The sequence below is a fragment of the Bufo bufo genome, chromosome 1 (assembly GCF_905171765.1).
Source record: "Bufo bufo chromosome 1, aBufBuf1.1, whole genome shotgun sequence".
Lineage (NCBI taxonomy): Eukaryota > Metazoa > Chordata > Amphibia > Anura > Bufonidae > Bufo > Bufo bufo.
Window position 1 is genome coordinate 168,096,284 of NC_053389.1, and position 26,985 is coordinate 168,123,268.

A 26,985-nucleotide genomic window follows, 5' to 3' on the forward strand; every position below is an offset into this window, starting at 1 on the left:
CCCCCACCCCATGTAAGGCCTGATTGTCCACTATGGAGACAGATCTGGTTGAAACATTGTATGCTGTGCAGATTCATCTCTATATACTGGGATTTGGGTTTGAATAACATTCATTTGTTGCATAGTAGAAAACACTAGATATTGTGTGATTGTCGTGATTTGCAGATTACTCCATGACCTGTAACACTTGGCTAGAATACCTCCCTCCCAGATTGTCCTGCTGCTCCTTTATACAACCCTGGAGCTGGTGTCCTCATGCCCCCCTGTGATTTATAAGCATATCTTCTCTTTAAGGGTCCTTTCACACATCTGCAACTGTTTTGTGGTCCGCATATTGCGGATCCGGCCATGTGCGTTCCACAGACCGCACACGGCCGGCACTATAATAGAAATGCCTTTTCTTGTCCGCGGCTGCAGACAAGAATAGGGCATGTTCTATTTTTTTGCGAGCCCGCGGAACGGAAGTGCAGATGGGTCCGCACCCGTTCCGCAAAATTGTGAAACGGATGTGGACGTGTGAATGGACCCTAAAGAACAGGACCAGTCTCTTTGCCTTCACGGTCTGTGCTTCACTGATGCTTATCAATCTCTTTTAAAGCACCAGTTTACTCTCCCGATACTGAAGCACTGGCCAAACTGACCTTACAATTATACATAGAAAAAGAAGGCAGGTTTATGGACACAAACATTCAGATGTCTGAACATGGAGGGTGTTCATTATCCGCTGAAGTCATAAGAGGAACTGGTGCTTTAAATAATCATCTTTATTTCTCATAGATAAAAAAAAAATATATATACAAAAAATTACAAACTCAAGTATTCCCAATGCCTGTCAGTTTGCAAAGGGTTACTGCAGAGGACGCATGGAATGTATAGGGTAGAGCAGCCCTGCATTTCTGTATCATTTTTCCGTAGATGGCGAGGACAATGATATTGCAGCAGCATCTCCACAATGGCCACCTCCGTAGACTTTTCAGCTTAAAGGGGACAAGATCCTGGTCCTCTCGTAGACCTGGTTGCCCAGACAGTAAAATAGTTACAGGTGGAACCCTTAAGAAATGACAGCGTCCTATACTGTGCTAATATCAAGGGCCACACACAAGATTGTCATAGCGGAGCATTAAAGAACATATTAACCCTCTTTGGCACATTGGAAAAACCAAAGCAATTTAAATCTGTACAATTCTCTTTTACAGTTTTTTTTTTTGTTTTTTTATAAAATATATACATATATTTTCCTTTTCTATAAAAATACAAAATCTGGGAATACGCAAGATGGCAAACAGGATGTGGGTGCAACCATAGTCTCAGAGGCTCAGCAGAAGACATAAATTAGTGAGACCGAGGAGCGAGACTTGTGCAAGGAAGAGCTGCGTTTGGTTGCTACAGTTATGAATTGTGTCCTGAGTAAGATTTCTGTAAGTTGAAACACTCAGCTTCATGAAAACAAATACAAAAACCATGAAAAACAACATGAAATATAAAATCTACCCCTTATATATGGCAGCGCCACTCCTCCACCTACGGGAAGCTGGAGTTCACCGTCTCTCCGCTGCTGGCCGCCGACAATAAGGAAAAGGTCTCATTAGCAAAACATGAGAAATACTGGCACAACGTCTGGAATGAATACGCTCGCTCACAGAAGCCATCGCGTCGCTCTTCCATTTCAGCCTTAAGGTGAGCAACATCCGACTGAGATCTTCAGTAACCAAGATTCACAGTCAATTTCCAACTCGCAAATGATGGAAGATCGCCTCCCAGAATCCTCTGCATCCAATGCATATAAACCGTTGTGGGCGTGGAGGGTGCAGTTTGGGTCCCTAGGGTTTTGTCTTTGATTTTCACCATCACCCCCCCATCCCCGGCCTGTGTCCTTATTCATCAGTGTCTGGTTTCACGTCTAGCATTGCATGAAGCTCTTCCGGAACATACCCAAGGAGGCTTTGCAAATCACATACAAAGCGGTAAACGTATCGCTTCCCAGCTGTCTTGTGAATGATGTTCTTATCATAGTAATATCGCAGACCGCGACTCAGCTTCTCGTAGTTCATTTTAGGCTTGTTTTTCCTTTTGCCCCAACGTCTGGCAACCTATACAAAATAAAAAATTGAACAAGTGTGAACCATGTGGTACGATACACTGCAAGTAGTAAATAACGGCTGCTTAAGGCCTCATGCACGCAACCCAAATATTTCTATTGAAGGGAAAAAGACAAGGCGGTACGCACACAGCCTGTATTTGCGGATCAGTAGTTTGCGGACTGCAATGCACATACGGTCAAGCGCATAAGAGAATCTGTCACCAGCGACCTCACTATCCAGCTGTAGTTCACCAGATTAGAACACTGTTTTTCTTTTGTTGATCTGAGCCTCCATTCCGAGTTGTGATACTTTTTCTTAATATCCAAATTAGGCATTTGGAGCAATGAGGGTGTCACTGTTGCTCTTGTTGCACACAAGCTCCGCCCCTTTGTCTAGTCAGCCTCTCTCTGGCTCATTTGATTGACCGGGCCAGGCAGTACCAAAGCCACGAGGGAGAGGCTGGCCACAGAAAGGAGTGGAGTTTAGGTGCAACAAGCTTTTTTTCCCCCCAACTTAAAGGAATTGTGTGGCTTAGGAGCTGAAAACCCCAATCATGCCAAACTATGGTAAATAAAAAAACCACAGCAAGTCACTGTCTGCAGTCCCACCATTCCCCCACGATTACCCTGTTACTGGCCACATCTGGTCCCCAGTGGACATTAAAATTGGCATTGTACCATGACCTTTTCGGCCAATCACTTGCTTCAGCATTCACGTGCTACAATGGCAGGTCACTGCTGAGGTGTAGGTGTTCAAAGTCAGATCTGCTGCAGTCAAAACACTTTGTTTAAGCAAGCCGGCAACCCAATGGGTTAATTCGACTATTAAGCAGTGGTTCTACGAGATGCATAGAGCATAGTGCCGGCGTGAGACAGGTGCTTACTTCCTAAATACTAACTCGATGGTAATGTGACTATTGGGAGGTTCAATACCTTTACTTGTACCAGGCTATTTCTGCCTAGAGGAAAACTGGCCCCCTCAAATGGTAACTGGTCATTTAAAGGTTGGGACATCGTGGTGAAATTTAGGCAACTTACCTCATCTGGGTCGGAGAGTTTAAACTCCCAGCCATCCCCCGTCCAGCTGATGAAGGACTGGCATGACTTGTCTGTTAGTAACTCTAAGAGGAACTGCCAGAGCTGGATGGGTCCACTGCCTGGAGGAAAAGAACCGAACAATTAGACCTGAGATACAGGCAGGAGTATGGAGAAACAAAAACTTCAAAATGTTTCCAAAAGGGACAGCAGAAAGTGGGGGACATTACACCTCCCCCTGAGGCTGTCACCTAATTCACCTAGGGATATGGCGGCAATGAAGTATCAACCAGGCATGTATCCAAAAATAGTGGACAACCTCTGGAGCATCTGCAAGGACCACCACTTCCTGCTGTCATTTTTGGAAAACTATTGTCACACGGCTGGTTAAAAAGGGGACTGGTGACAATTTTTAACCACTTCACATCCGGGCGATTTCCTCCTTCCTGACCAGGCCTAATTTAGCAAATCTGACATATCTCACTTTATGTGGTAATAACTCTGGAAAGCTGTTACTTATCCAAGTCATTCAGAGATTGTTTTCTTGTGACACATTGTACTTCATGACAGTGGTAAATTTGAGTCTATATATTTTACCTTTATTTATAAAATAATCCAAAATTTACCAATAATTTAGTAAAATTCGCAATTTTCTAAATTTCAATTTGTCTGCTTTGAAAACAGAAAGTGATACCTCATAAAATATTTATTACTTAACATTCCCCATATGTCTACTAGATGTTGGCATTATTTTGGAAATGTAATTTTATTTTTTTAGGACGTTAGAAGGCTTACAATTGTAGAAGCAATTCTTAACGTTAAGAAAATATCCAAAACCCACTTTTTAAGGACCAGTTCAGGTCTAAAGTCACTTTGTGGGGCTTACATAGTGGATACCTCCCATAAATGACCCCATTTTAGAAACTACACCCCTCAAGTTACTCAAAACTCATTTTACAAACTTTATTAACAAACTTTATTAACAAGAATTAAAGGAAAATGGAGATAACATTTCTAAATTTCACTTTTTTATTTTTTGACCGATTGTCTTAGTTATGGTCTCATTTTTTTGTAGGATGAGGCGACTGTTTGATTGCTATTATTTTGGGGGGGCATACGCCTTTTTGATCGCTTGGTGTTGCACTTTGTGATGTTAGGTGACAAAAAAATTGTTTTTTTGGAACTTTTTTTATGGTGTCCATCTGAGGGGTTAGGTCATGTGATATTTTTAAAGGAGCTGGTATTTACGGATGCGGCCATACCTAATATGTTTACTTTTTATTTATTTATTTCACTTTAACACAATAATAGCATTTTTTTTAACACCCCCCCCCCCCCCCAGGATGTTTTAATGTCTCCATGTTTTTTTTTTTTTTGCGATTTTCTTATGTAGGGGCTCATTTTTTTCGGGATGAGGGGACGGTTTTATTTGTACCATTTTGTGGGACATACGCCTTTTTGATCACTTGGAGTTGCACTTTTTGTGATGTAAGGTGACAAAAATGGCTTATTTTGGCACAGTTTTTATTTTTTAATGGTGTTTATCGGACAGGGTGGATCATGTGATATATTTATAGAGCCAGTCGGACGCAGCAATACCAAATATGTCTATTTTATTTTTTTCTATTTTTAACTTTTTTTATTTTTATTTATTTATTTTTACACGTAAAACCTTTTTATTTATTTTTTAAAACACTTTTTGTCTTATTTTTTTTATTTTTTATTTTACACTTTCCGTCCCCCATAAGGTCATACAAGACCTCTGGGGGACATTTAACTTTTTTTTTTTTTCACCATTCATTTCTCCTGTAACTAGGGCTGACACATAGTAGACCCAGTTACAGGGGAAATACACCCCCCAGAGAGACTTTACAGCAGTGTACAGCCTTAGTGCAGGGCTGATTCAGTGCAGGCCCCCCGCTCGGCAGCTGCACGATTCCAGAACGTCCATTCAGAGATAAACATCCACCCATAGGTCCTATGAGAAGTGGTTAAAAGCCCCTTAATAAAGGGGTTGTCTCATGTCAGGCATTTGGGGGCACATCGCTAGGATATGCCCCCAATGTCCGATAGGTGCGGGTATCTTTTGAACAGAGCCTGCAAAGTGAAGGAGGGTGCACGGCACATGCGCAGCTGCCCTCTACTCATTCCTATGGGAATGCGCATGCTTGGCTATTTCCATCAGCCCCATTGAAGTGAATGGAGCAGTGGCCACGCTTGTGCGGTGCGCTTCCCATTTATTTCAATAGGACTGTCGAAAATAGACGAGCATGCCACAGCGATGAGACCACCCCTTTAAAGGCAAACGTGTTACCAAAAAGGTTATTGCCAGTTAAAATCAGATCGTGATACATCTCCTTTTTTCTAATGTTTTTAGTTTACGATTGCAGATTTCTTTATTCTGTTTCCTGAACATGAGTATGGGGGCGGCCATCTTGCCTGAGATGTTCTTAACAAAATTTACAAAACATTATGAAAATACAGAAATTACAGCAGCCCTATGGGCCATAGACACAAAGGTCTGGAGAAGACCTCATTGACTTCTATGGGTGAATTTTCTAGGCAGGTTCTGTCCCCTGTGCAGAGGTCATTGTATAAGGAAAGAATAGATAAGCTTTGACAATCACCTATTGTGAATGGAGGATCCTGTCTTATCTATACAAAGAGGTGATATCATTACAGGCAGGATTGGAATGACAGATAAGCAGATAACTGCAGGATTTTATGGTTAGTGTTTAAGTTTAGATATTGACGTGAAAAATAAAAATACCAGCAAAAAAAATGTGTTCAATATAATAACAATAGACCCTTTTCTGAGGACACATTTCCTTTAAAGAACTGCTAGAGGGGAAACTACAAATGAGTCTGAGGGTGGATGCCGACAGCTGCACCTTTTCCATGACTGCTCCTGGTGCAGCTGAGCTCATACAGTGAACAGTCCTAGATGTACAGGAAGGGTAGAAACACATGGACAACCTGCACAGCAGAGCCTCGTGTTCTTGGAGCGCAGCAGGATGTAGTGAGGTTAACACTCGCATCAGGCCAAGAAATCTCACACAGGTTAGTGTTAGTACATGTTTAGATGCATCAGAGGAAAGGACATGTCACCTCTGCAATATCTCGCACTCATGACAACAATCTAGAGACCTAGAACGCAAGAACTAAACACCCACCATTACAGAATAATCGGGGTCCCTCGGCAGCTGTGATACATTTTGCGCCCCTTTTGTTTTTCCTTATTATGATTACATCACCAAAAGGGAAGCCCCCAATAGGTTCACCCTGGCAAACTGGTCAACTGTTTCTTAGGGATGTCCCGATACCAGTATCGGTATCGGGACCGATACCGGGCATTTGCACGAGTACATGTACTCGTGCAAATGTCCCGATACCACTGCCGATACCTGTGCGCCGCTTCTGTGTCCGTCCGCGGCCTGCCCCTGCACCTCGCACAGCTGATACAGCTTCAGAGGCAGCAGCAGGCAGTGTAATAGGAGCCTACAGTGGAAGCTAGCCCCGCCCCTCCCCGCCCTCCAACCAATCAGAGGCTCACAGCACAGGGAGCGTATTGCAGGGACTCAGAGAATCGTCTGACAGTTTATTAGTTAAAAGAATAGTCACCGAGTCCCTGCCAGACGTCCTGCTCTGCGGCTCCCTGTAAGTCCGTCCGGGGGAAGGGGGGGGGGGGCATTATTAGCATAGCATGTAGTGGAGCTGGGTGTGTACAGGGTGCATGTAGCAGAGCAGGAAGCCTGGCAGGGACTCGGTGACACAGTCTCTGACTCATTAGATTCTTTTAACTAATAAACTCTCAGACGATTCTCTGAGTCCCTGCAATAACTATACATTGTAATTACATCAGTCTGCTCCACTGCATTCACTGCAGCAGAGCTGTGTTTGCCAGGAGCGAGTCCCTCCAAAGGTGATAGTGTCTGTCTTCTATGGCCCTGGTCCTTCCCTTCCAGCCTGCAAGCTGCACATTGATCTCTAAAAGCAGGCATTAGGGCAAGAAGAAATATACATTACTGTATGATGGCCACAAGACTATTATACTGAGGAGGGGGGGCTTCAAAAATTGTCCTGACTCCTTACAGTAGCGTCTCCTTGTGGCCGCCCCCATACAGTATAACGTCTCCTTGTGGCTGCCCCCATACAGTATAACGTCTCCTTGTGGCTGCCCCCATACAGTATAACGTCTCCTTGTGGCCCCTCCTACAGTATAACGTCTCCTTGTGGCTGCCCCCATACAGTATAACGTCTCCTTGTGCCTGCCCCCATACAGTATAACGTCTCCTTGTGGCTGCCCCCATACAGTATAACGTCTCCTTGTGGCTGCCCCCATACAGTGTAACGTCTCCTTGTGGCTGCCCCATACAGTATAACGTCTCCTTGTGGCTGCTCCCATACAGTGTAACGTCTCCTTGTGGCTGCTCCCATACAGTGTAACGTCTCCTTGTGGCTGCCCCCATACAGTATAACGTCTCCTTGTGGCTGCCCCCATACAGTATAACGTCTCCTTGTGGCCGCCCCCATACAGTATAACGTCTCCTTGTGGCCGCCCCCATACAGTATAACAACGTCTCCTTGTAGCCCGCCCCCACAGTATAACGTCTCCTTGTAGCCCGCCCCCATACAGTATAACGTCTCCTTGTAGCTGCCCCCATACAGTATAACGTCTCCTTGTAGCTGCCCCCATACAGTATAACGTCTCCTTGTAGCTGCCCCCATACAGTATAACGTCTCCTTGTAGCTGCCCCCATACAGTATAACGTCTCCTTGTAGCTGCCCCATACAGTATAATGTCTCCTTGTGGCCGCCCCATACAGTATAACGTCTCCTTGTGGCTGCCCCCATACAGTATAACGTCTCCTTGTAGCTGCCCCCATACAGTATAACGTCTCCTTGTGGCTGCCCCATACAGTATAATGTCTCCTTGTGGCCGCCCCATACAGTATAATGTCTCCTTGTGGCTGCCCCCATACAGTATAATGTCTCCTTGTGGCTGCCCCATACAGTATAACGTCTCCTTGTAGCTGCCCCCATACAGTATAACGTCTCCTTGTAGCTGCCCCCATACAGTATAACGTCTCCTTGTAGCTGCCCCCATACAGTATAACGTCTCCTTGTAGCTGCCCCTCATACAGTGTAATGTCTCCTTGTAGCTGCCCCCATACAGTATAACGTCTCCTTGTAGCTGCCCCCATACAGTATAACGTCTCCTTGTAGCCCGCCCCCATACAGTATAACAACGTCTCCTTGTAGCCCGCCCCCATACAGTATAACGTCTCCTTGTAGCTGCCCCCATACAGTATAACGTCTCCTTGTGGCTGCCCCATACAGTATAATGTCTCCTTGTGGCTGCCCCATACAGTATAACGTCTCCTTGTAGCTGCCCCCATACAGTATAACGTCTCCTTGTAGCTGCCCCCCATACAGTGTAATGTCTCCTTGTAGCTGCCCCCATACAGTATAACGTCTCCTTGTGGCTGCCCCCATACAGTATAACGTCTCCTTGTAGCCCGCCCCCACAGTATAACGTCTCCTTGTAGCTGCCCCCATACAGTATAACGTCTCCTTGTGGCTGCCCCCATACAGTATAACGTCTCCTTGTAGCTGCCCCCCATACAGTGTAATGTCTCCTTGTAGCTGCCCCCATACAGTATAACGTCTCCTTGTAGCTGCCCCCATACAGTATAACGTCTCCTTGGAATGTTATAGTTCTGTTTTTGGGCCTTTTGGTTGGTCAGTGGTCAGAAAATACATGTGTGTGTATTTTATTGTTAAAATTTGTATCGGTAATTGGTATCGGTGAGTACTTAAATAAAAGTATCGGTACTCGTACTCAGTCTTAAAAAAATGGTATCGAGACATCCCTAGTTTCCATAGGCAAAAAGACAGCTACTACTCAGAGCATGTAAATCTGAGGGGATGAATGCTACATATAACCCCTAATTGTGAGTGTCTGTAACTCGATGGCATCCCAGTCACAGCCCCTGAAGGCATCTTGCCTATTCCAGTTGCACAGAACAATGCGTCTACTGAAAACGACAGCCATATGAGTCTGTCTACTTCATTAAACATGTGACTGCTTGATGGACGAGACTGGATTCTTGGGCCCTGGTGTTGGTAACAGGCTGGAAAGTCCCCAAGCGACCACAGACTGGTTGATAACAGCACGTTTGTGTCCCCCCGCTGTAACCCGATGACCCCTAACCTAAACAGGGTTCAAAGACTACATGCAGTCAATGGGACTCACATGCTATCCCTGCACACAATGCAGTCTCTGTTACAGGCCACAGCCAGGCATGGCGGCCTGATCTAGTCAGTCACATGATCGGAATGCGCTAGCCTCATCGGGAAAAAATGTCTCCCCATTCTGTAACGGGGGGGGCGGGGGGACCCTGATTCTAAAAATAAAAGGATATAAACAGACCCCTTCTGTCCCCTTCTTAGGGCACTGTCTGGTCTGCAGCTACATAATGGTCGCCTTATCATGGACCCAAACACAGTGAGCCTTAATGGAGAGGCTGGAGATGGGGGAACATATTTAACAGTCTCCATCTGGGGTGACGAGTCGTATTAAGATGTACAAAGCAGAGACGAATCCGGCTGTGCTGCATCTATAATGCACAATATGGAGGCCACTGCGCTATGAAGGCCTGAAATGAATTGTGACCTGTGCACACTTTTGGCTCTGGCCTTCAGGCCACAGCTGTGAGCGCAGCGACCGCAAGTCCCAGGGGTGCTCGGAGGAAGGGAACGTTCCCAGGCTCACAAGAGCATTTTCTGTTTAAGTAAGAAAATATTTCTTCAGATATCGAGTGGCTGACATGCGGTCTTATCCGTCCGCTCCCCCTGGCGCCTCTTATCCCGGACTCCATGTTGCGTTGTCTCTGTTTCAACAGCAATTTGTAGATTTAAATAGGGAAAGTACAACTTTTTATGATCTACACAAGATCGTGCATCCACTGTAGCGATCATGACACAATCAACAGAAATAAGTCCACAGACATGGCCCATCAGCAATGATGTACCTGAGGACCAGGCGTGTCAGCAGCTTCTGATACAAGCCACCTATCTGCAGCCCACATTGTCTGCGTCAGGGTCTATGTAAACACAACGTCCAAATGTTCTCCTCCATCTGGTGAGAAGACTCGCAGAGCCGCCGCCTGGGAACGATATCCACATCCCCATTGTGTACATATTTGTGGCCTGGGAGAGTATATGGATGTATAGTTTGTGTATCTCTGTTGGAATTGTTTAGGAAAAGATTGGCAAGTTGGGGGGGGGAGGAGGGGACACTCGACATTTACTGCTGAAGAGTCAAATAAATCTGTCTCATAAAATAGTGGCTGTAGGTCACACATGTGATACTGTTCTATCTCAGAAAAGGAATTAAGATGCAAGAAAAGCCTGGAGATACAGTAACAAGAGGACTATGGTCACACGAGAGGGCCATGGCGATACGGCCATGAGGGACTATGGACAGAATAATCCTTTACACACGCAGGAGACACGTGGGGGCCATAGAGGAGTGCCTCTGACCAGAAGATGAAGATTTCTACAACTACAGCTTACAATGAATACAACACAATAATAAAATAAAAAATTATGAGGATGACTAATGATGAAAGATAAACTACTATTAGTAGGATAGCTGAGAATGGTTGACATTGTGGTGATATTTGCTGCATGGAAACTTCTACAGTGAGGACCAGCTGGTCCTCACTGTAGAAGCGGTCTGCTATGAGAGCCTCCTCTTTGCATTATATATCTCCATACTGTATATGAACCCCTATAGCACAGGCCTATAAGGTCATGAGTTGCGATTCTACTTTGTAACTGTCTTCAAGCATCTTCTGTGTTCTCCATGGCTAACACCTCTTAACAGTGCTTGGCGAGATCAACTTGGATCTCAGCACCTCAGATGCTATTACGTCAGTCACACAGAAGGTGTGAAAGCGACTTGTAACTGAAAAAAAAAAAAAAAACACCAAAACCCTAAAGCTGCTTTTCGCGTTGTCCTAGGCGCAGCTTCAGGTTTACTTATCAGAGACAGGAATCATGACCCAATTTAAGAACTTGCCGAGTCGAGTGAGATGCGCTCCTCACCACCCACTCACTACTAGGCAGTTTGCAGTCTCTAGTCTTCGCCTTCCATACCAGCTTCAGCTGGAATCTCAGGCATTTAAACATCAAGCAGATGAGGCGGGTGCTGTGTCGCTCGGCACTGTATCAGCCCAACGCTCTGGCAACTCGCTAAATTTCCCCACTACACAGCACACTTTTACAATGTAAGAGCTGTACCTGTGTATCCAGCCAGGGCAGCGGCGGGGATGACCGGCTTGTCCTTATTCAACTCGGCTCGGTCTCTCACATAGTCCTTGAATGTTCCTTTGGGTTTGTGATTGGGCAGTGCAGGTTGGTAGTCCTCAGAGTCAAAGCTGTCGTATGAGGGAACACGCTGGAGGCCGTTATAGGAAGACTGACTGCTCCAGGACTGGGCGAGACGGTCACAACTGTCATGGCTCTCAATGCTTTCAAATGACTCCTGTCCTCCGAGCTTACCTGTCCGGAAGATTGGCCAAAGTTAATAGAGCCGAATTGAAGGATGACATGATAAGTGTAGGCATCAGTCAAAGGGTACATCTACATGGGATGTATTTTGCTACAGAAAAGTTGCAATGGATCGCTGCCAAAGTCTGCATGGGTTACACAGATTTCACCCTGTGCCCTGCAACGAGTGAAATCCGCAGCATAAACTGACGCGTTGCGATATAAAATCTGCACAGCAGATTCAGTTGTTTAAAGCTTCTGCAGATTTTTCATCCGCTTTGCTGCTACTGTAATATGTAAATAGGATTTTCCACATGCAATTCCGCTGCAGAAAATTGACAGTGGGTTCGCCCCGTGTGGAAATACCATAAAGGGATTAAGCGGCAGACATTGAGTGTTATGGCAGTACATATGGGATAAACTTCAATCATGCTGAAAATTTTCACTGCACAAGACAGCTGGAGAGGCACACTTAAAAAGGAGCTTTCACTCCTGACATTCCTGTTTTTAATAACTTAATGCATTCCTCATGTAATAACCATTCTGGAGCATCTATTCTTATGGCTCTATGTTGTACCATTCCAGTCTGCAGTAAGGGTGCAGAGGGGGGGTAACCAGTTGGAGATGTGTACCTGCAGTCTGAAAATGGCAGCACTGATTGGATAGAGTAAGTCTCTGCAGGCACACACCCCCAACTGGTTACCACCCCTCTGTACCCTTACTGCAGACTGCTAGCAATTCATTCATAACTTCTAGTAGAAATAATACAACATAGAGCCATAAGAATAGATGCTCCAGAATTGTTATTACATGGGGAATGCATGAAGCTATTAAAACAGGAATGTCAGGAGTGGTGAAAGGTCCTCTTTAAAACCAAGGATGTTTGCCAAGTTACCATCTTCCAAGTCTACACTCATTTTAAACTGCCATATGCAAAGATTTCTGACTCCAATTAACTACACGCTAAGGTTACGGTTACATATGCAGCACGTAGTCTGTTCCGACAGAGGAAATGACTACTCGAGTTTACCATATCTAGCAGCGGATACTGACGCTTATGGCCGGATCTCCATTGACTATAATGGGATCCAAGGGGGATCGGGCTGTTTCTGGCATAAATGCCGGCTTTCAACCGGACAAATACTGCTGCATGCAGTATTTCTTGCCGGACTGAAAGCCAGAATTTATGCCAGAAACCAGACAGCTCCTCATTGGATCATGTTATAGTCCATGGGGATATCCGGCTATGCTGGATATGGTAAACTCTGGTAGTCTGTTCCTCTCCTGGAAGAGACATTGTGCAGCATACATGACCGTAATCTAAGAGGAATTCACAATGTTCCAATTTATTCAACGTTTCTACATTAAAGACAACTTCTGTCAGCCACTGATGCACAACAAGATTCTTTCAAATTGTTTTCAAATCTTAAGAATGTGGAAGTCCCTCGATATCTTTATTCCATCATGTTCAGTGATCGCCTGCATTCTCCCCTTCCCCCTCATGCGTTTTGGCAGAAGCTCTTACCTCGGCTGATCCGTCCCACACACATGTTATCTGGAGAAACAACCTCCTGTTTGATATTATAATAGTCTCCCTGGAGCGCGTCAGGCGGTAGGGGGTCTCGCAGGAGTGGAGAGGGGTAGTCAGTCTCATATTTTAGAGACAAGAGTTCTTCTGAGCTGATAGGGTGCAATGTCTGGTAGGATTCGGTGATGAAGCTGGGCTCTGAGAATTCGGATGGTGGGACACATTGTGGGTGTTCTATGCCGTAACCTGCAATACATGACATTGCTTACATCAGTCGCATCCCATCGTATTAATGAAACTTCTGCCTCACTGTTCTACAGCGCATGTTGCGAGTGACTTGTATGGAGTCCATGCTCAGGATGCATGTACACACTGACCGATACCAAACTGCATGGAAATACATGCATGTGCACGATTACAAAATGTTTTATAAAATACGTCTTTGGACAGAGCTTGCTGCTTAATTTTTAAAAAACAAAGTCACAAACCTCCCAATGTAATGGCCTGTGTGCGCAAAGCCATAATGTCCAACCAAAAAGCTGGTTCAGACGGGCTCCAGCAATACTCACCGATGAAGTAGTCCGAGCTGTATCTGGACTCTGGGTACGCTGGGGCCAGCTCATTCGTTTGGTACAGTTTTGAGTCTTCTGAGCCAAAAAGGTGGAGAAGAAGATAAAAAGAAAGAAACTTGGTTACTGATAGCTCGTCCACAGTGAAGAGCAACCTCTTCTTCAGACCTGCATGACATAAGTGAGAATACGCCATCATTATATCTGACCGCACCATTAGGTCATACGACTGTGGCCCTGGTCAGACAATATTAGAGCTTCTATATGATCAAATCCAAGATTCCCAGTCTGATCCCTGCTCAAGAACGGAGGCCACGGTGGAAAAGATGCTGCACACAACAACCGACAGCAACTCAAAAGCGAAACCGAGCCATAATACGTTACCTTTCTGTAAGATTTCTAGGTGCTCCCATAATATGTCTCCTACAAAATCCGGCGCCAATTCCAGGAAACATTCCTTCCCATGCGCGCACAGCGCTGCCCCACTCATACGGAACTTCTGGAAGTCTAAACCCTTCAAGGAGAACTCGTTCACTGCCCACGACACCCAGTCCCTGACGTGAGCGTCTGTCCATTCTCGAGGGTCTGGTGGAGAGACAGAAGTGACAGTGTTCCCATCAGGCTTGGTACTATGAGTGACCCTACATTATACCCTAGAGCTAAAAGTAAGGGCACATTTAGACACACACAGAGCGAGCAGACAATTATCAGGAAGGGACCGTTCTTTCCCCAAAAATGCCATTACTGGAAGCGAAGAGCTGCATTTGCATGCGTTGATCACCTTCACTGCTGCCATCATTCGTCCTCATACAGAGTCGATCTTTCTGGGCAGCATGGCAAAACCTGCTGCCCCAAAACGATGATTTAATGTGCTGCATGAGAGATCACTGCCCCCGATGAATGAGAGGTTTGCTCATTCATTGGGTGATCAGCAGCACATTTACACGGGCAGATTATCGCAAACATGTGTTCACAGCAACGTTCGTTCCTGATAATCTGCGCGACAACTGTGCGCTGTAAATCCTCCTAAGGCTACTTTCACACTGGCGTTTTGGTTTCCGTTTGTGAGATACGTTTCAGGGCCTGACACACAATGTAAGTCAATGGGGACAGATCAGTTTTCACTGACACAATGCAAAACGGATCCGCCCCCCATTGACTTTCAGGGGTGTTCAAGATGGATCCGTCTTGGCTATGTGAAAGATAATACAAATGGATCCGTTCTGAACGGATGTATGCGATTGCATTATCTGTGTGGATCCGTCTGTGCAGATCCATGACCGATCCGCACCAAACGCTAGTGTGAAAGTAGCCTTAGATACCACAAAATCTAAGAACTGACTGGGGGAAAAATTTACTTCTGAACTCATCTATATTATATGATCAGTCATGAGCCTCACCAATGGGGATGCCAAGACGTTGCTGCTCCTTGGTGAAGCCGCTGAAGGTGGCCCGAAGAGCCTGAGACATCATCTCCTTACTGCTGGGTGTCAGCAGGGGAACATCAGCGCACTCTATATCTGCAAGAGAGACACAGGTTACCAAAAGCACGTCGGGGATATCTGACATTTCAGCCCATCCTACATTAAAGGGGTTGTGCAAAGTACGAAAGTTATCCCCTATCCACAGGAGATATGGGGATCAGTGGAGGTCGAAGCGGTCGGATCTTCACCAATCAGTTAGTTCTTTCCTATCCTGTGGACAGGGCAGAACGATCATACTTGGCATAATCCCTTTAATCACTTGCCCCTTACACTTGTTATAGAGATTAGATCATTATGGGCCAAAATCTCTGCTTGCTGCACAGACCTAAAATTTCGCACACAGATGAGGGTTTGCTACAGTTGCTTCCAGTCTGCACAATTCTCTGTGAGCTAAATACAGCAGCAACACAAATCTGAAACGCACTAGGGCAGGTAAAATGTATTAGTCCATCTCTCAGAATAAAACTGTAACAAACCCTCAGCTGTGAGCAGATTTTCAGACTTTGCATATAGATGAGATGGTTTCTGTTCACCGACAGTGAGCAGAGGAAATGGTGATGAATTGAAGACTAAAGTAGAATACAACATTTGCAAATGGTATTAATTATGCTTTACTTGGACTGGCCCTTTAATAGCAAGGATAGTATAGCATGGATCCGCAGAGTTGATGAGCGTCTCCCACTACACGGGGTCACAGATCACACAGTCCTGTGCAACACGTGAGAGCGTTTTATTGGGAGATCGTCTCGAGGCCTCTAATAATAGAGACTCCTTCCAGGAACAGTCTGCTGTGTCACACACAGCTCCTGGCTGCCAAATGTTCAGCAGCTTCTACACAGAACTTGACAAACCCATATTTATCTCTAGGAACAAATGATTTGCCAGATTTCAGAGCCAAATCCGGAGCTGAGCATCCTGACACACCGCGCTGCGCAGTGCCAAGTGCGCAGCAGTGTGTCGCTGCCACATCCATTGTGTTTCCAAAAACTGCAGGGTTAATCCATGTTTTGGGGGGGGGTGGGGGGTTGTATTAATCTGCACTGACTCACAACATGGCGTCACGACATGGGAAATTCCATAAAACGTAAAAGAATCCTATGTAAAGATGTCAAACGAGTAATCTGACCAGGAAAGACAATCAGTAATTATCTGTAACTAACATGATGGATCAGACAACCAGAAATCCGTTTCATCAGTGGTGACCTTCCTATGGACAATCCTCCCTATCATGGCAGATGTCTGCCCTCTCAGACCTCTGCTGGATCGGGGCTAGTTGTCCAGGCAGCAACTTCAGTGTCACCCAGGAAAACGGAAGAAAGCAGCACCCCCTTCGCCCCAGTACGAATGCATTAGATAGGTCACATCAGGGACAGCACACGGACCCATTGACTTTTAATGTGTTTGTTCACACATCGGTGGTTTTCTATTGACCACGGGGGTCGGTGGAAAAATCATGGCGACATGCAGAGGTATAATGGAAAGATTTACACCTGTTCTATGTCTTTTGACCCTGGTTTTGGCTCACAATCACTAATGGAAAATCCCTGACCAAATTGCTGAAGTGTGAACTGACATCTCATTCACACTTCCGTGTCAAGTCCGTGTATCATCCGTGAAGGATCAGCGATGGGTCCGCCTGTCCGTCTTCCCCCTCCGTATGTCATCCGTAATTCACAGACGTTGCTTAGCTGAAAATTAATTTCAAGAGCATTTTCTATCAGTCTTCCGTGAAAAACCGTGGCATCCGTGCTGCGTCTGTGATTTTCACGGACCCATAAACTTCAATGGGCGTGCTTGGTCCACATCACAGATAAAAGTATGCACATCTCCGGGATTTTTTTTTTTTACTGACCCACAGTCAGTAAAAAAAATACTGAAATGTGAACAGACATTTAAAAGCAGACATCCGTGAAAAATGGAAGTGTGGACAAGGCCTAGTGCAAGAGAGTAATAACAGGAATGTCTAATATCAGTCACAAGTATGGATACAAGTGTATCTGCGGAATCCTAGAACTAGAGATCATGTGAAAGTAGTAATAATGGTGAGCAGATATTCTTCCCATCCTGAAATCGCTGATAACAGGAGCAATAGATCGCAGTCACTTGTCTTCTAGTCAGATAGCCGTACACTGTCCACACCGTTGTCCCCAATATATCAGTATAAAGGCTTCACCATACGGACTATAGCTGTTACTATCATGTCCATGTGCTGGGTTATTCATCAAAGGATTTCGCCGCCTCGGACAAGCTTAATGTCTGGAACGTCTCCAGCATTGTGGATAGTCGACCCCAAGTTTTCACAGAGAGCAGCTCAGGATCTGGGTGACTCAGATCATCTGTGAAGCATTCAGGGGCCGCATTTCATAGTCATGAATGTGGCCCCGCGAGCTGCACCAGGAATGTTCCTTTGTCCTTAATTAGCCCTTAAACCAGTCTGGACGAGGCTCAAGGACACCAACCCTGCATTGTGCAAAGGATGATTAAGATCTGAGAGACCTTGATGGCAGCGGACTGGATTCTGCAGGAATGTTACCGACTACTGCACCTCCCCGAAAACCAAATGTCGAGCCATAGAAGATGCATAAAATATTGGAAGTGGGTGCCAACACTAGGTCACAGGGCAGGGCTGGCCAACCTGCAGCTCTCCAGCTGTTGTAAAACTACAACTGTAGTCTGATAGCTGTAGGCAGGCTGGGCATGCTGGGAGTTGTAGTTTTGCAACAGCTGGAGAGCCGCAGGTTGGCCATCCCTGTCATAGGGCAACCAAAAGTCAGAGCTTCACTTCAGGTGACACTTTCTCTGTAGATAAGTCACCCATGCCTTCACTTTCTTGCTCTTAATTTGAGTAATTGGGTAGAGTGGTGGGACATGGACTTTCCATTAGGCTCAGTTCAGACCTGAGCGTTCTGAAAGGAGCGCTCTGTATGCGCGATTGTACGGGCGTTTACAATCGCGCATACAGAGACAAGCGTACACACAGTGTCGCGCGTTCCCGAAAGTCTATGTACGGGAACGCGCGACAAGCGCCCAAAAAAACGCTCCTGTACTTGTTTGAGCGTCGGGCGTTTTACAGCGCGATCGTATGCGCTGTAAAACGCCCAGGTGAGAACCATTCCCATAGGGAAGCATTGGTTTCTCCTTGTTGAGCGTTTTACAGCGCGTAGGAACGCGCTGTAAAACGCTCAGGTCTGAACTGAGCCTTATCCTCTTCAGGCAGCAGAAAGGCTAAAATCTTCCCCGATTATGGTGCAAATGAAGAAGGCAGGAGGTGGTGGCGGCTGAACTAGGACAACACTGCGCCTCCTAGTGGACACTGCAGTGATATGAATTACTATTCATGTAGATTCAGGTTATCACGGTATTTACATTACACATGGAATGATGGAACTACTCCCCTTCTTCATTTTATCACATCAGGAACCCAAACACTTTGTTATGGCTTGGCATCTGGGGTGTGGGATTTTTCTTAAGATCTAATGAGCACGGAACACAAAAAATATGTATGAACCCCCCCCCCACGCCCATGAATAAGGTGTTGTACAGGGTTAGGGCGCCTTCACACGCAGCAGAAAATTCTGCGACTGGAAATCAGTTCTATTCATTTAAATGGGGCAGCAAACACATGGATTTCTGCAAGCTCCATTTAGGTGAGTGGAACTCATTTTTCAGTTGTGGAATTTTCCGCCACAAAATCTGCCGCGTGTGAAGGCGCCCTTACTGTAATAAGCTCAGCCTTCTGTGCTACCAGAACTGCTGCACTACAGATATGACTAATGGCTTCTGCTGTGTAGTAAGAGCCCACCAAACCTCCTCTAAGGGGATTTTCTAAGTGCTATATAAGGAAAAGTTTTGCAACTCTCTAAAATACTTTCTGTTTTAGTTCCAAACGTCTCTGCTTGCTGTTAGTGAATAGAAAGGTCTCCCAGTGGTGTCAGAATATCTGACACCACGGCTCAGGAGCTGAAATCCTGCGGTATCAGGATTATATCTGATCCAGTTCCAGTGATGTCAATGTGTAATATTGGCGCCATTATAAAGTGAGAACGCCCCTAGTACTCTGGTCAGGGAAGGGTTATGGGGGGGGGGGGGTACTGTAGATTATTAATTTCAGTGTTCCCCATGTACCTTACATTGTACTGTGACTAACACGAGCCCTTGGCTCATGTTCCAGGCCGAGCTCAGCTGGTGGGCTCCTCTGACAAAGCTCACATGGGATTAGAGGACATTACAGGGGATTATCGCAGTAGTTGGGGGCTCACACAAAAAGAGGCCGCCACTTGATGCAGGATAAGAGGAAGCACTCCAGAGAACACACAATGGGTGAGACTTTGTTACACCCGATACACGTGGACTCCATGTCAACAATCTAATCCCCGATTCAGCACCGATCAGTTACATCTCTCTACTGGGGGTACAATGTGGCCTCACAGAACTAAAAAACCAACCACAGACGTCTACATTCAGGAGAGTGTGCTGCAACTAGACGTATTGGAGGAGTTTAGAGGCACCAAATTATTTAGAACCAGACATGAGCAAATAGGGGGAGGTTTGTCAAAACTGGTGCAAATGTCCTAGCTGTCCATAGCAACCAATCAGAGGGTTCCTTTCATTTTCCAAAGGAGCTCTGAAAAATGAAAGTTAGAATCTGATTGGTTACTAAAGGCAACTAAGCCATTTTTCCTTTGCAACAATTTTGATAAATTTTCCCCCACAGATTCTCCTGTCATTCACCATAAAACGACCTCAAAGTGAATGTCAATCACAGTAAATCCATGCTTTTTGCAATGTCCGTTTGCCACATTTTATGGGAAAAGCTCCTGGTGCATATGTCAAATTTGTCCACAGGTGACCATTCACCCAAACGGGGTTGAAGGCCGTCCTTTTATACATCGTTGTACAGAGGCATTAAGTAAATAAATGTATACCCCTGGTAACATGGGTGATGGCTGCCACTGTATGCCCGACATACCATATAATAAAATACTAGTAATATAACAGTATAGACCCCCAGGTCTCACAGTGAGGGGCTCAAGTCTCAGAGTCAAGGCGGCTAAGTCACTTGGAGCCATTATATGGACTGTAAAGCCAAAAAATGAGCTGTGAGCACCCTAGTCCGTCCAGATGTGTCAGGGTTAACGTCTCTCCACCTCCTACCATTGAGTCATCCCAGTGTAATACGAGACCACCAGTTTGTCGTCACAGCGTCACAGCGTGCATGGGAGATCAGTCACTGCTCCGTCTTCTGCAGCCAGATTGACTGCACTTCCCAAATATTCCCACACTGCCCGACCTCCTCCCAGCCGGCAGTCCTCACGCATAGCACATATGACATTTACACTCTTGTAATGTGGGAACCAGAATGGAAGGATGGACTTCAGCGCTGGTGCAGCTGAGAAAGGGTTAAAGGGTCTTGATTGCTCCCCCTCTCACATGTGGCTTCAGAAGAGGCAGACTGCAGCACCCACTGATTCTACTCCCAAGGACAAAATTTCTCACACCCCCAGCAGTGCCCCCTTTCATATGGAAGTCATTTCAGTTATAAGTGTGGCCTCCTTACAGGAATTCCTTCTCACAGTCTTTTTGTGCTGCTCCCTTAGGGAACCAGGCAAAATCTTCTCACCCCCCCAGTGTCCCACCTCACGCTCAGTATATGTCAGGACGCCATTATCATAACATGCCATCACTGGGACATGTGGGAAAAATTCCAAACAAACCAGGATACACATGCCTCATGTCAGAAGATCTGGCTGCCATTACGGTTCCCCTCAGGTCCTTCACAGTATTCAGAAAGTAGACATGTAATATACATGCCGATATACATTTTTCAGCTCACCACTAGTAGACATTCCACATCAAAACTGATGCTCTGGATGCCATGAAGGATCTCACAAAAAACCATGGGATTGGTTCTGACATCAGTTTCCCTCTGGCATTTCTGTACTGTATCGGAGGGAAACTACAAAGGATAGCAGGATAAATATGAACTTTGCTCCAACCCAAAGTCTTACGATAATCTGGAGAGAACCTTTGGGGGATCATCGACATGGTAGGTTTTGTTTGTGGAGTCAACATGTCTCCCATTGTTGTCATTGGGAATGTGCACTACTGTTGATAAGGCTGTGGATGAACGCCAAACTGCATCAAGAAGGGGCATGTCCCTTCTTTGAGTGGTTTCCACATAGGAGATGGGTGTAGGATTAGCTCCATTGGATGGTAGACCGTGGGCGTATTCACGGTTGCAAAACTACAGGAGAAACCAGAGGATTACTTGGATGCCTTGGATTTCCAACGCAGATTCTAAAAGGGTTTTCCACCAGAATAGACATCCATGCTGAGGACCTGGCTCCGGTCAATTGCCCAGCCCTCTACTAAACACTAGCCACAGCTTGCACAACTCTCACAACACAACTACAGCCAGCCATACAAATGAAGCAGCCATCTTTTCTGACCCCCGATTCACAGGCCATTTCTGCTCTGGTCAATGGTAGATCAGAGACCAAGATCTCAGGTCAAAGGTGGGTCTTGCCTACAGTTATCGAGTGTTCACTCCTGACCAGACAGCTTTTCCACTACCGACTACTCACCAGCAAAAGACTGTAGGGACATATACAAGGGGTTAAATAAAGCTGAGGGCGGACACGCATGTGCTCCACACATGTCAATGTGTCAGTATCTACTCCACACAGCAGCATGTTTCATTACACATCAAAGGAATGATTTACTGAAGATACACATATTACATTTCTGTGGCCACAGAAGACTAACGACGAGATACCCCATATGTCAGATGTCATGTGTGTAAAGTGTAACATGTCAGAAGTCTCTGACCACAGGGCACACGGGTCCTGCCACAGCCAACATATACCGTAGGAGGTGGGTGCAGGCTTCTCCATCTTAGTTACAAAGTAAAAGTGCTCATTGGAAGAATGTTGACTGAACCCGTCAATTTTAGAGAGGTGGGTTGACCATCTAATGTTTATGGGGTTGCCCTGACTCTCCACTGACAGCAGTTCTTGGGGTATGTCGGATGTAATCCTGCCCGATTCATTGTTCTCACAACAGATAAGCCCCCACCAAGGAGGTCTGGAGGGTAGAAGTAGTATTATTTTCTTCTCCCCCATTGAAAATACATGCAGGCTCCACTGAGCCCAGAGTGTGTGGAGGGTCAAAAGGAACAGCGCTCAGCCAAACAAGTATTTGTGCAACAGCTATTTAAGGGTTTGTTCACATCTGCATTGAAAGCTCTGTTCACTCCATCACAGGTTTCATCAAAAAGACCGGACTAGGTTCTGTTCAGCTCAGTTTGTCTCAGTTATGTGCCAAATACGGCAATTCAGTTATTTTCATTGTTCTGCTCCTGAACAAGGGAAACATATAGAGGTGGTGTGAAATCACCCTAATGTGCATGGCCAGCTTAAAGGGGTTTTTCCGGGATTCATATATTGGTGACCTGTCATCAGCATCGGTCATTAATATCTGATCTGTGAGGGTCTGACTCCTGACACTGCTGCCAATCAGTAGTTTGAGGATGCCATGGCTCTCTTGTGAGTGCTGCGACCTTTTCCTGGGCCAGTAATGTCACATTCATTTGTCAAGCAGGGAATGCTGTGAATGTTCAGCGGAAGCTTGCAGAATTTAGAAGGCAACTCTGGAGTATAATAAAGGCTACGTAATGTATGTTCACAGTGACTCTACTAGCAGAATAGTGAGTGCAGCTCTAGAGTATAATACAGGATATAACTCAGGATCAATACAGGATAAGTAACGTAATGTATGTTCACAGTGACTCTACTAGCAGAATAGTGAGTGCAGCTCTGGAGTATAATACAGGATATAACTCAGGATTACCACTTAATAAATCATATATGTAGACAGTAACTCCAGCAGCAGAATCACTAAAGGATTGTATTTACACAGCAACTCCACTGATTATGGAGATAATTAACCTGTAACTTGGTGATCAGAGGATACCAGGGTATATAACAATAATTAATAAATTTATGATAATCGGTTCCGAATAAAGGAAAGCGACACCCAAACTTGGAACACAAGTAATTTAGACTTTAATATTATGCCAAAATATTTGCATATGTTATTTGTAATGAAAGTGCTTCAACAAGAGACCCCAATTGTCAGTACCACAGGTGTGACGCCCAACTAGATGGTTATACATATAGAATATACAAAATATCACCACTGGAAGTCCAGAAGTGCCCCTGGAGCTGACGTGACTTGATACTTGTGTGGCAGACTAAAGGTAACCCCACTTCTCACCATAGATGATGGTATGGAAAAAACATCTGCTAGGGACATGGAGATGACAGACACGTAGCTGCAGCTCTGACAAGAGGTGTGAAACCACTACAAGAACGGCAAGGCTTCTGCTTCCTCACCCTGACCACAGTGCATGCAGAGCTGAGGACTCTGCTGAGTCTCAGCCCAATAACCCCAATTAAACACCCACACAAAGACACTCTGAGACCCTTTATGTTGGTTGAGTGCACTTTATTGCACTTAGTAAAATAAATGAAACAGGATTCAGGGAATAGGCACAAAGCAGAAGGTTTAAGACCCCATGCCTCAAGCCTTAGTCATGTTACCTACAAGTGTCACTTAGGGGAATCATGTTAACTATTACCATAAGCAAAATGACTACAAGGTAGTGGCTACCAATGGATTGCTCAATAGAGCAGGAGGGTGCAAATACTTATCTACTTCATGTTAAACTGCTAATCAAACCACATACAGACTGCTGCCCATTGAGGACAACATCTGGGGGGGGGGTCTAGACTGGGAGGCTTTCCCCTCCTGTCGTATATATATTGGTGCTCTTTTACATGACACAATAAAATACTAATGAACCTGTACTGGGAAACAATACCAAGAACAAACCATACATATTCCGAAATTTCTAATCTATTTTCGTCGTCGTCCACCCCCCCCCCCCCAAATTATTGTTGTTATAAATACTCTTTACCCGTCCACAGGCAGCAGTGCCTCATATACCTAGACAACCCATGTACAGAGACCATAGTGCTAACCCCAGGGAGATGTGCAAAGATAAATTGAGCAATCCCTCTACTGATGGGAAAGATAATGATGACATCATCGGATTCCAAAGAAGAGAAATCTGACCAGTGTTTCCCAACCATCATCTGCTCCCGCCCCAATGACAGATATGTACTTCATGGGGGAGGGGGTTCTACCACAAACCACATAAATACAAATATAATGATCTAAAAACAAGAAAGAAAAAAAAAAAAAGGAGTAATAAGACCCCCAAAAATTGTCACTAGCCTTACATCATCCCTACTACTGCCTCAAAATTGAAGAGTCATAAATTCACACTCCCTACATCATTCCAACTACTGCCCCAATACTGGACAGTCACACTCCCTACATCATCCCTACTACTCCCCCAATACTGGACAGTCACACTCCCTAAATCATCCCTACTACTGCCCCAATACTGGACAGTCACACTCCCTACATCTTGGAGTGATAATAGGTTTTCACCTGTCCACATCGGACTCTGGACATTGATGAAGGTGAGATGTGAAGTCACATTTCCTGCCTCACCAAGGTACAAGATGAAACAAAAGGTCCATCAGCTGGATAATGTCCAGGGAGAAGGTCAACACAAGAATGGGGCCACAAATTCTACTTTATCTGGCTTGTAATGAGGACAAAGAGAAGCAATGAGCCCTGTCATCACCACCTTATCTGCCCCAGGACCACAGACCGGGCGAGGCCCTGGCCAGCTGTAATCTACAGATTGTTTACACCTTCCCAGCCCCCACCACATGGACAAAAGACTAAATTCTAATGACTGGATTATCTGAACCTGGGCACAAAGTAACTCCTGTGCCAGCAAAAAAAAAAGTCATAGAAACAACTTGAGCAGAAAAAGAAAGAAAGCTCCACTCCCATCATCTAAACCCAGGAGTAATAGAGACCTCTTCCCCATGGTGTAGGTGACAGCTTAGGGCCACGTCACATGGGGAGGGAATGGCTCACCCCATATATTCAGGATTCATCAATGAATGGAGTATAATATGACCTGCCCCAGTCAGGAGTAATCACAATCAGCACATGGTGGCTGACAATGGGGCCAGGGCCCACTCATTGCTGCAAACCAGTCCAGTAAAGAGCTACTTACAACTGAGCCTTCAGCCCTCAATACATGGAAGAGCGGTCCAAGAAGTGCTCAGCAGCTGCAGTCTCCGCCATTACCCAGCTCTTACTCCAGTGCCTGATGTATCCATGACTTGTAGCATTCAGCTGATGGTACAGAACTAATCAAATTACTGTAATCTCTTTATCTGCTGCCTGAGATTCAAGACCCCCACCGCCTTCAAGGCAAACGTGCAGGTCCCTCAGCAGCTGGAACCACATTCATTACATCCAATTACTGCAGATCCCTCACTGAGGGCAAATGACAGAGACTGGAAGGTGGTAGGGGGTCCCTACGCTGTACTGACCAGGACACTGCCCATCAATATACCAGGCAGCTTCATTTAGGGCTCAAGGCAAAGTAACAAAGATCTCAAGAACTGATAGGGTTCTCCTTCACTGATGCCCAGCGATGGTTGTGTCAGTGAGGCCTGGTGGTGCCATCAGGGCAGTGTTGGACTCACCATACCCTCCAGGTGGCACAATCAGGGCAGTATGGGGATAATGATGCCTGGTGGTGGCACTAGCAGGGCAGTAATCAGTTAATGATGCCCAGTAGAGGCACTCCCAAAGCAGTAATCAGTTAATGAGGACCAGGGGTGGTGCTATCAAGGCAGTAATGGGTTGAGGATGGCGAATGGTGGCACTATTAAGGCAGTAATGGGTTAATGATGTCCAGTGGTTACAATTTCAAGGCGTTAGTGATGCCCAGTGGAGACACTGACAGCAGTAATGGGTTAATGAAGCCCAGAGGTGGCATTACCAAGGCAATACTGGGTTAGTCATACCTCTTGGTGGCAATAGGGGAGTGTTGGCCTCATGATACCACCCTGGGGGCACAATCAGGGCAGTATTAGGATAATGATGCCTGGTGGTGGCACTACCAGGGCAGTAATCAGTTAATGATGCCCAATGGTGGAACCATCAAGGTAGTAATGGATTAATGAGGACCAGTGGTGGCAGGATGAAGGCACTATCAAGCCAGTACTGGGTCAATTATACCTGGGGGTGGCACTGTAAGGGCAGTGTTCTGCTCACCATACCACAATCAGGGCAGTATGAAGATAATGATGGGTGACACCAGCAGGGCAGTAATCAGTTAATGATACCGAATAGTGGCACTATTAAGGCAGTAATGGGTTAATGATGCGTAGTGGAGGTTCTATAAGAGCAGTAATGGGTTAATGATGTCCAGGCGTGGCTGTATCAGGGCAGTAATGAGTTAATGATGTCCGGAGGTGGCACTCTCAGGCTACTAATGGGTTAATGATGCCCAGTGCTGGCACTCTGGGGGCAGCCTCTAGTCGGCCAGTTGTCCTCTGTCGGTGGGGATCAGTTCGGGTGGTAAGAGCGGGGCCCGGGACCCTCCGCCCAGCAGTCCAGGGCGCACAGCGCTACTCACCGGCACAGGAGTACGACTCATACTCCGGCTTCTCGGTCTTGATGATGGTCAGGGTCGGCTTGATGTCTAGAGCCGCTTTCATGGCTGCTGATGCGGGTGCTGGGTCCGGAATGTGCCGCCCGCCCGTCTATTGTGATCCGCTCTTCTGAGCTCTGTCC

The 26,985-nt window shown here is 45.8% G+C and overlaps 1 protein-coding gene across 2 annotated transcripts; it reads right to left on the reverse strand.

The window, feature by feature from the left end:
* ETS1 (ETS proto-oncogene 1, transcription factor) lies at positions 1–26,985 on the reverse strand. 2 transcript variants are annotated; one of them, XM_040431788.1, is made up of 8 exons: positions 26,828–26,985; positions 15,169–15,288; positions 14,153–14,353; positions 13,769–13,843; positions 13,197–13,445; positions 11,423–11,683; positions 3,119–3,237; positions 1–2,090 (listed from the first exon to the last, which is right to left on the reverse strand). In XM_040431788.1, exons 1-8 carry the CDS (start codon positions 26,907–26,909, stop codon positions 1,875–1,877), a joined length of 1,323 nt encoding a protein of 440 aa, XP_040287722.1. In that variant the 5' UTR covers positions 26,910–26,985; the 3' UTR covers positions 1–1,874. The 2 variants fall into 2 exon arrangements, with proteins under 2 accessions (XP_040287722.1, XP_040287714.1); XM_040431780.1 differs by having other exon boundaries at positions 13,769–13,846.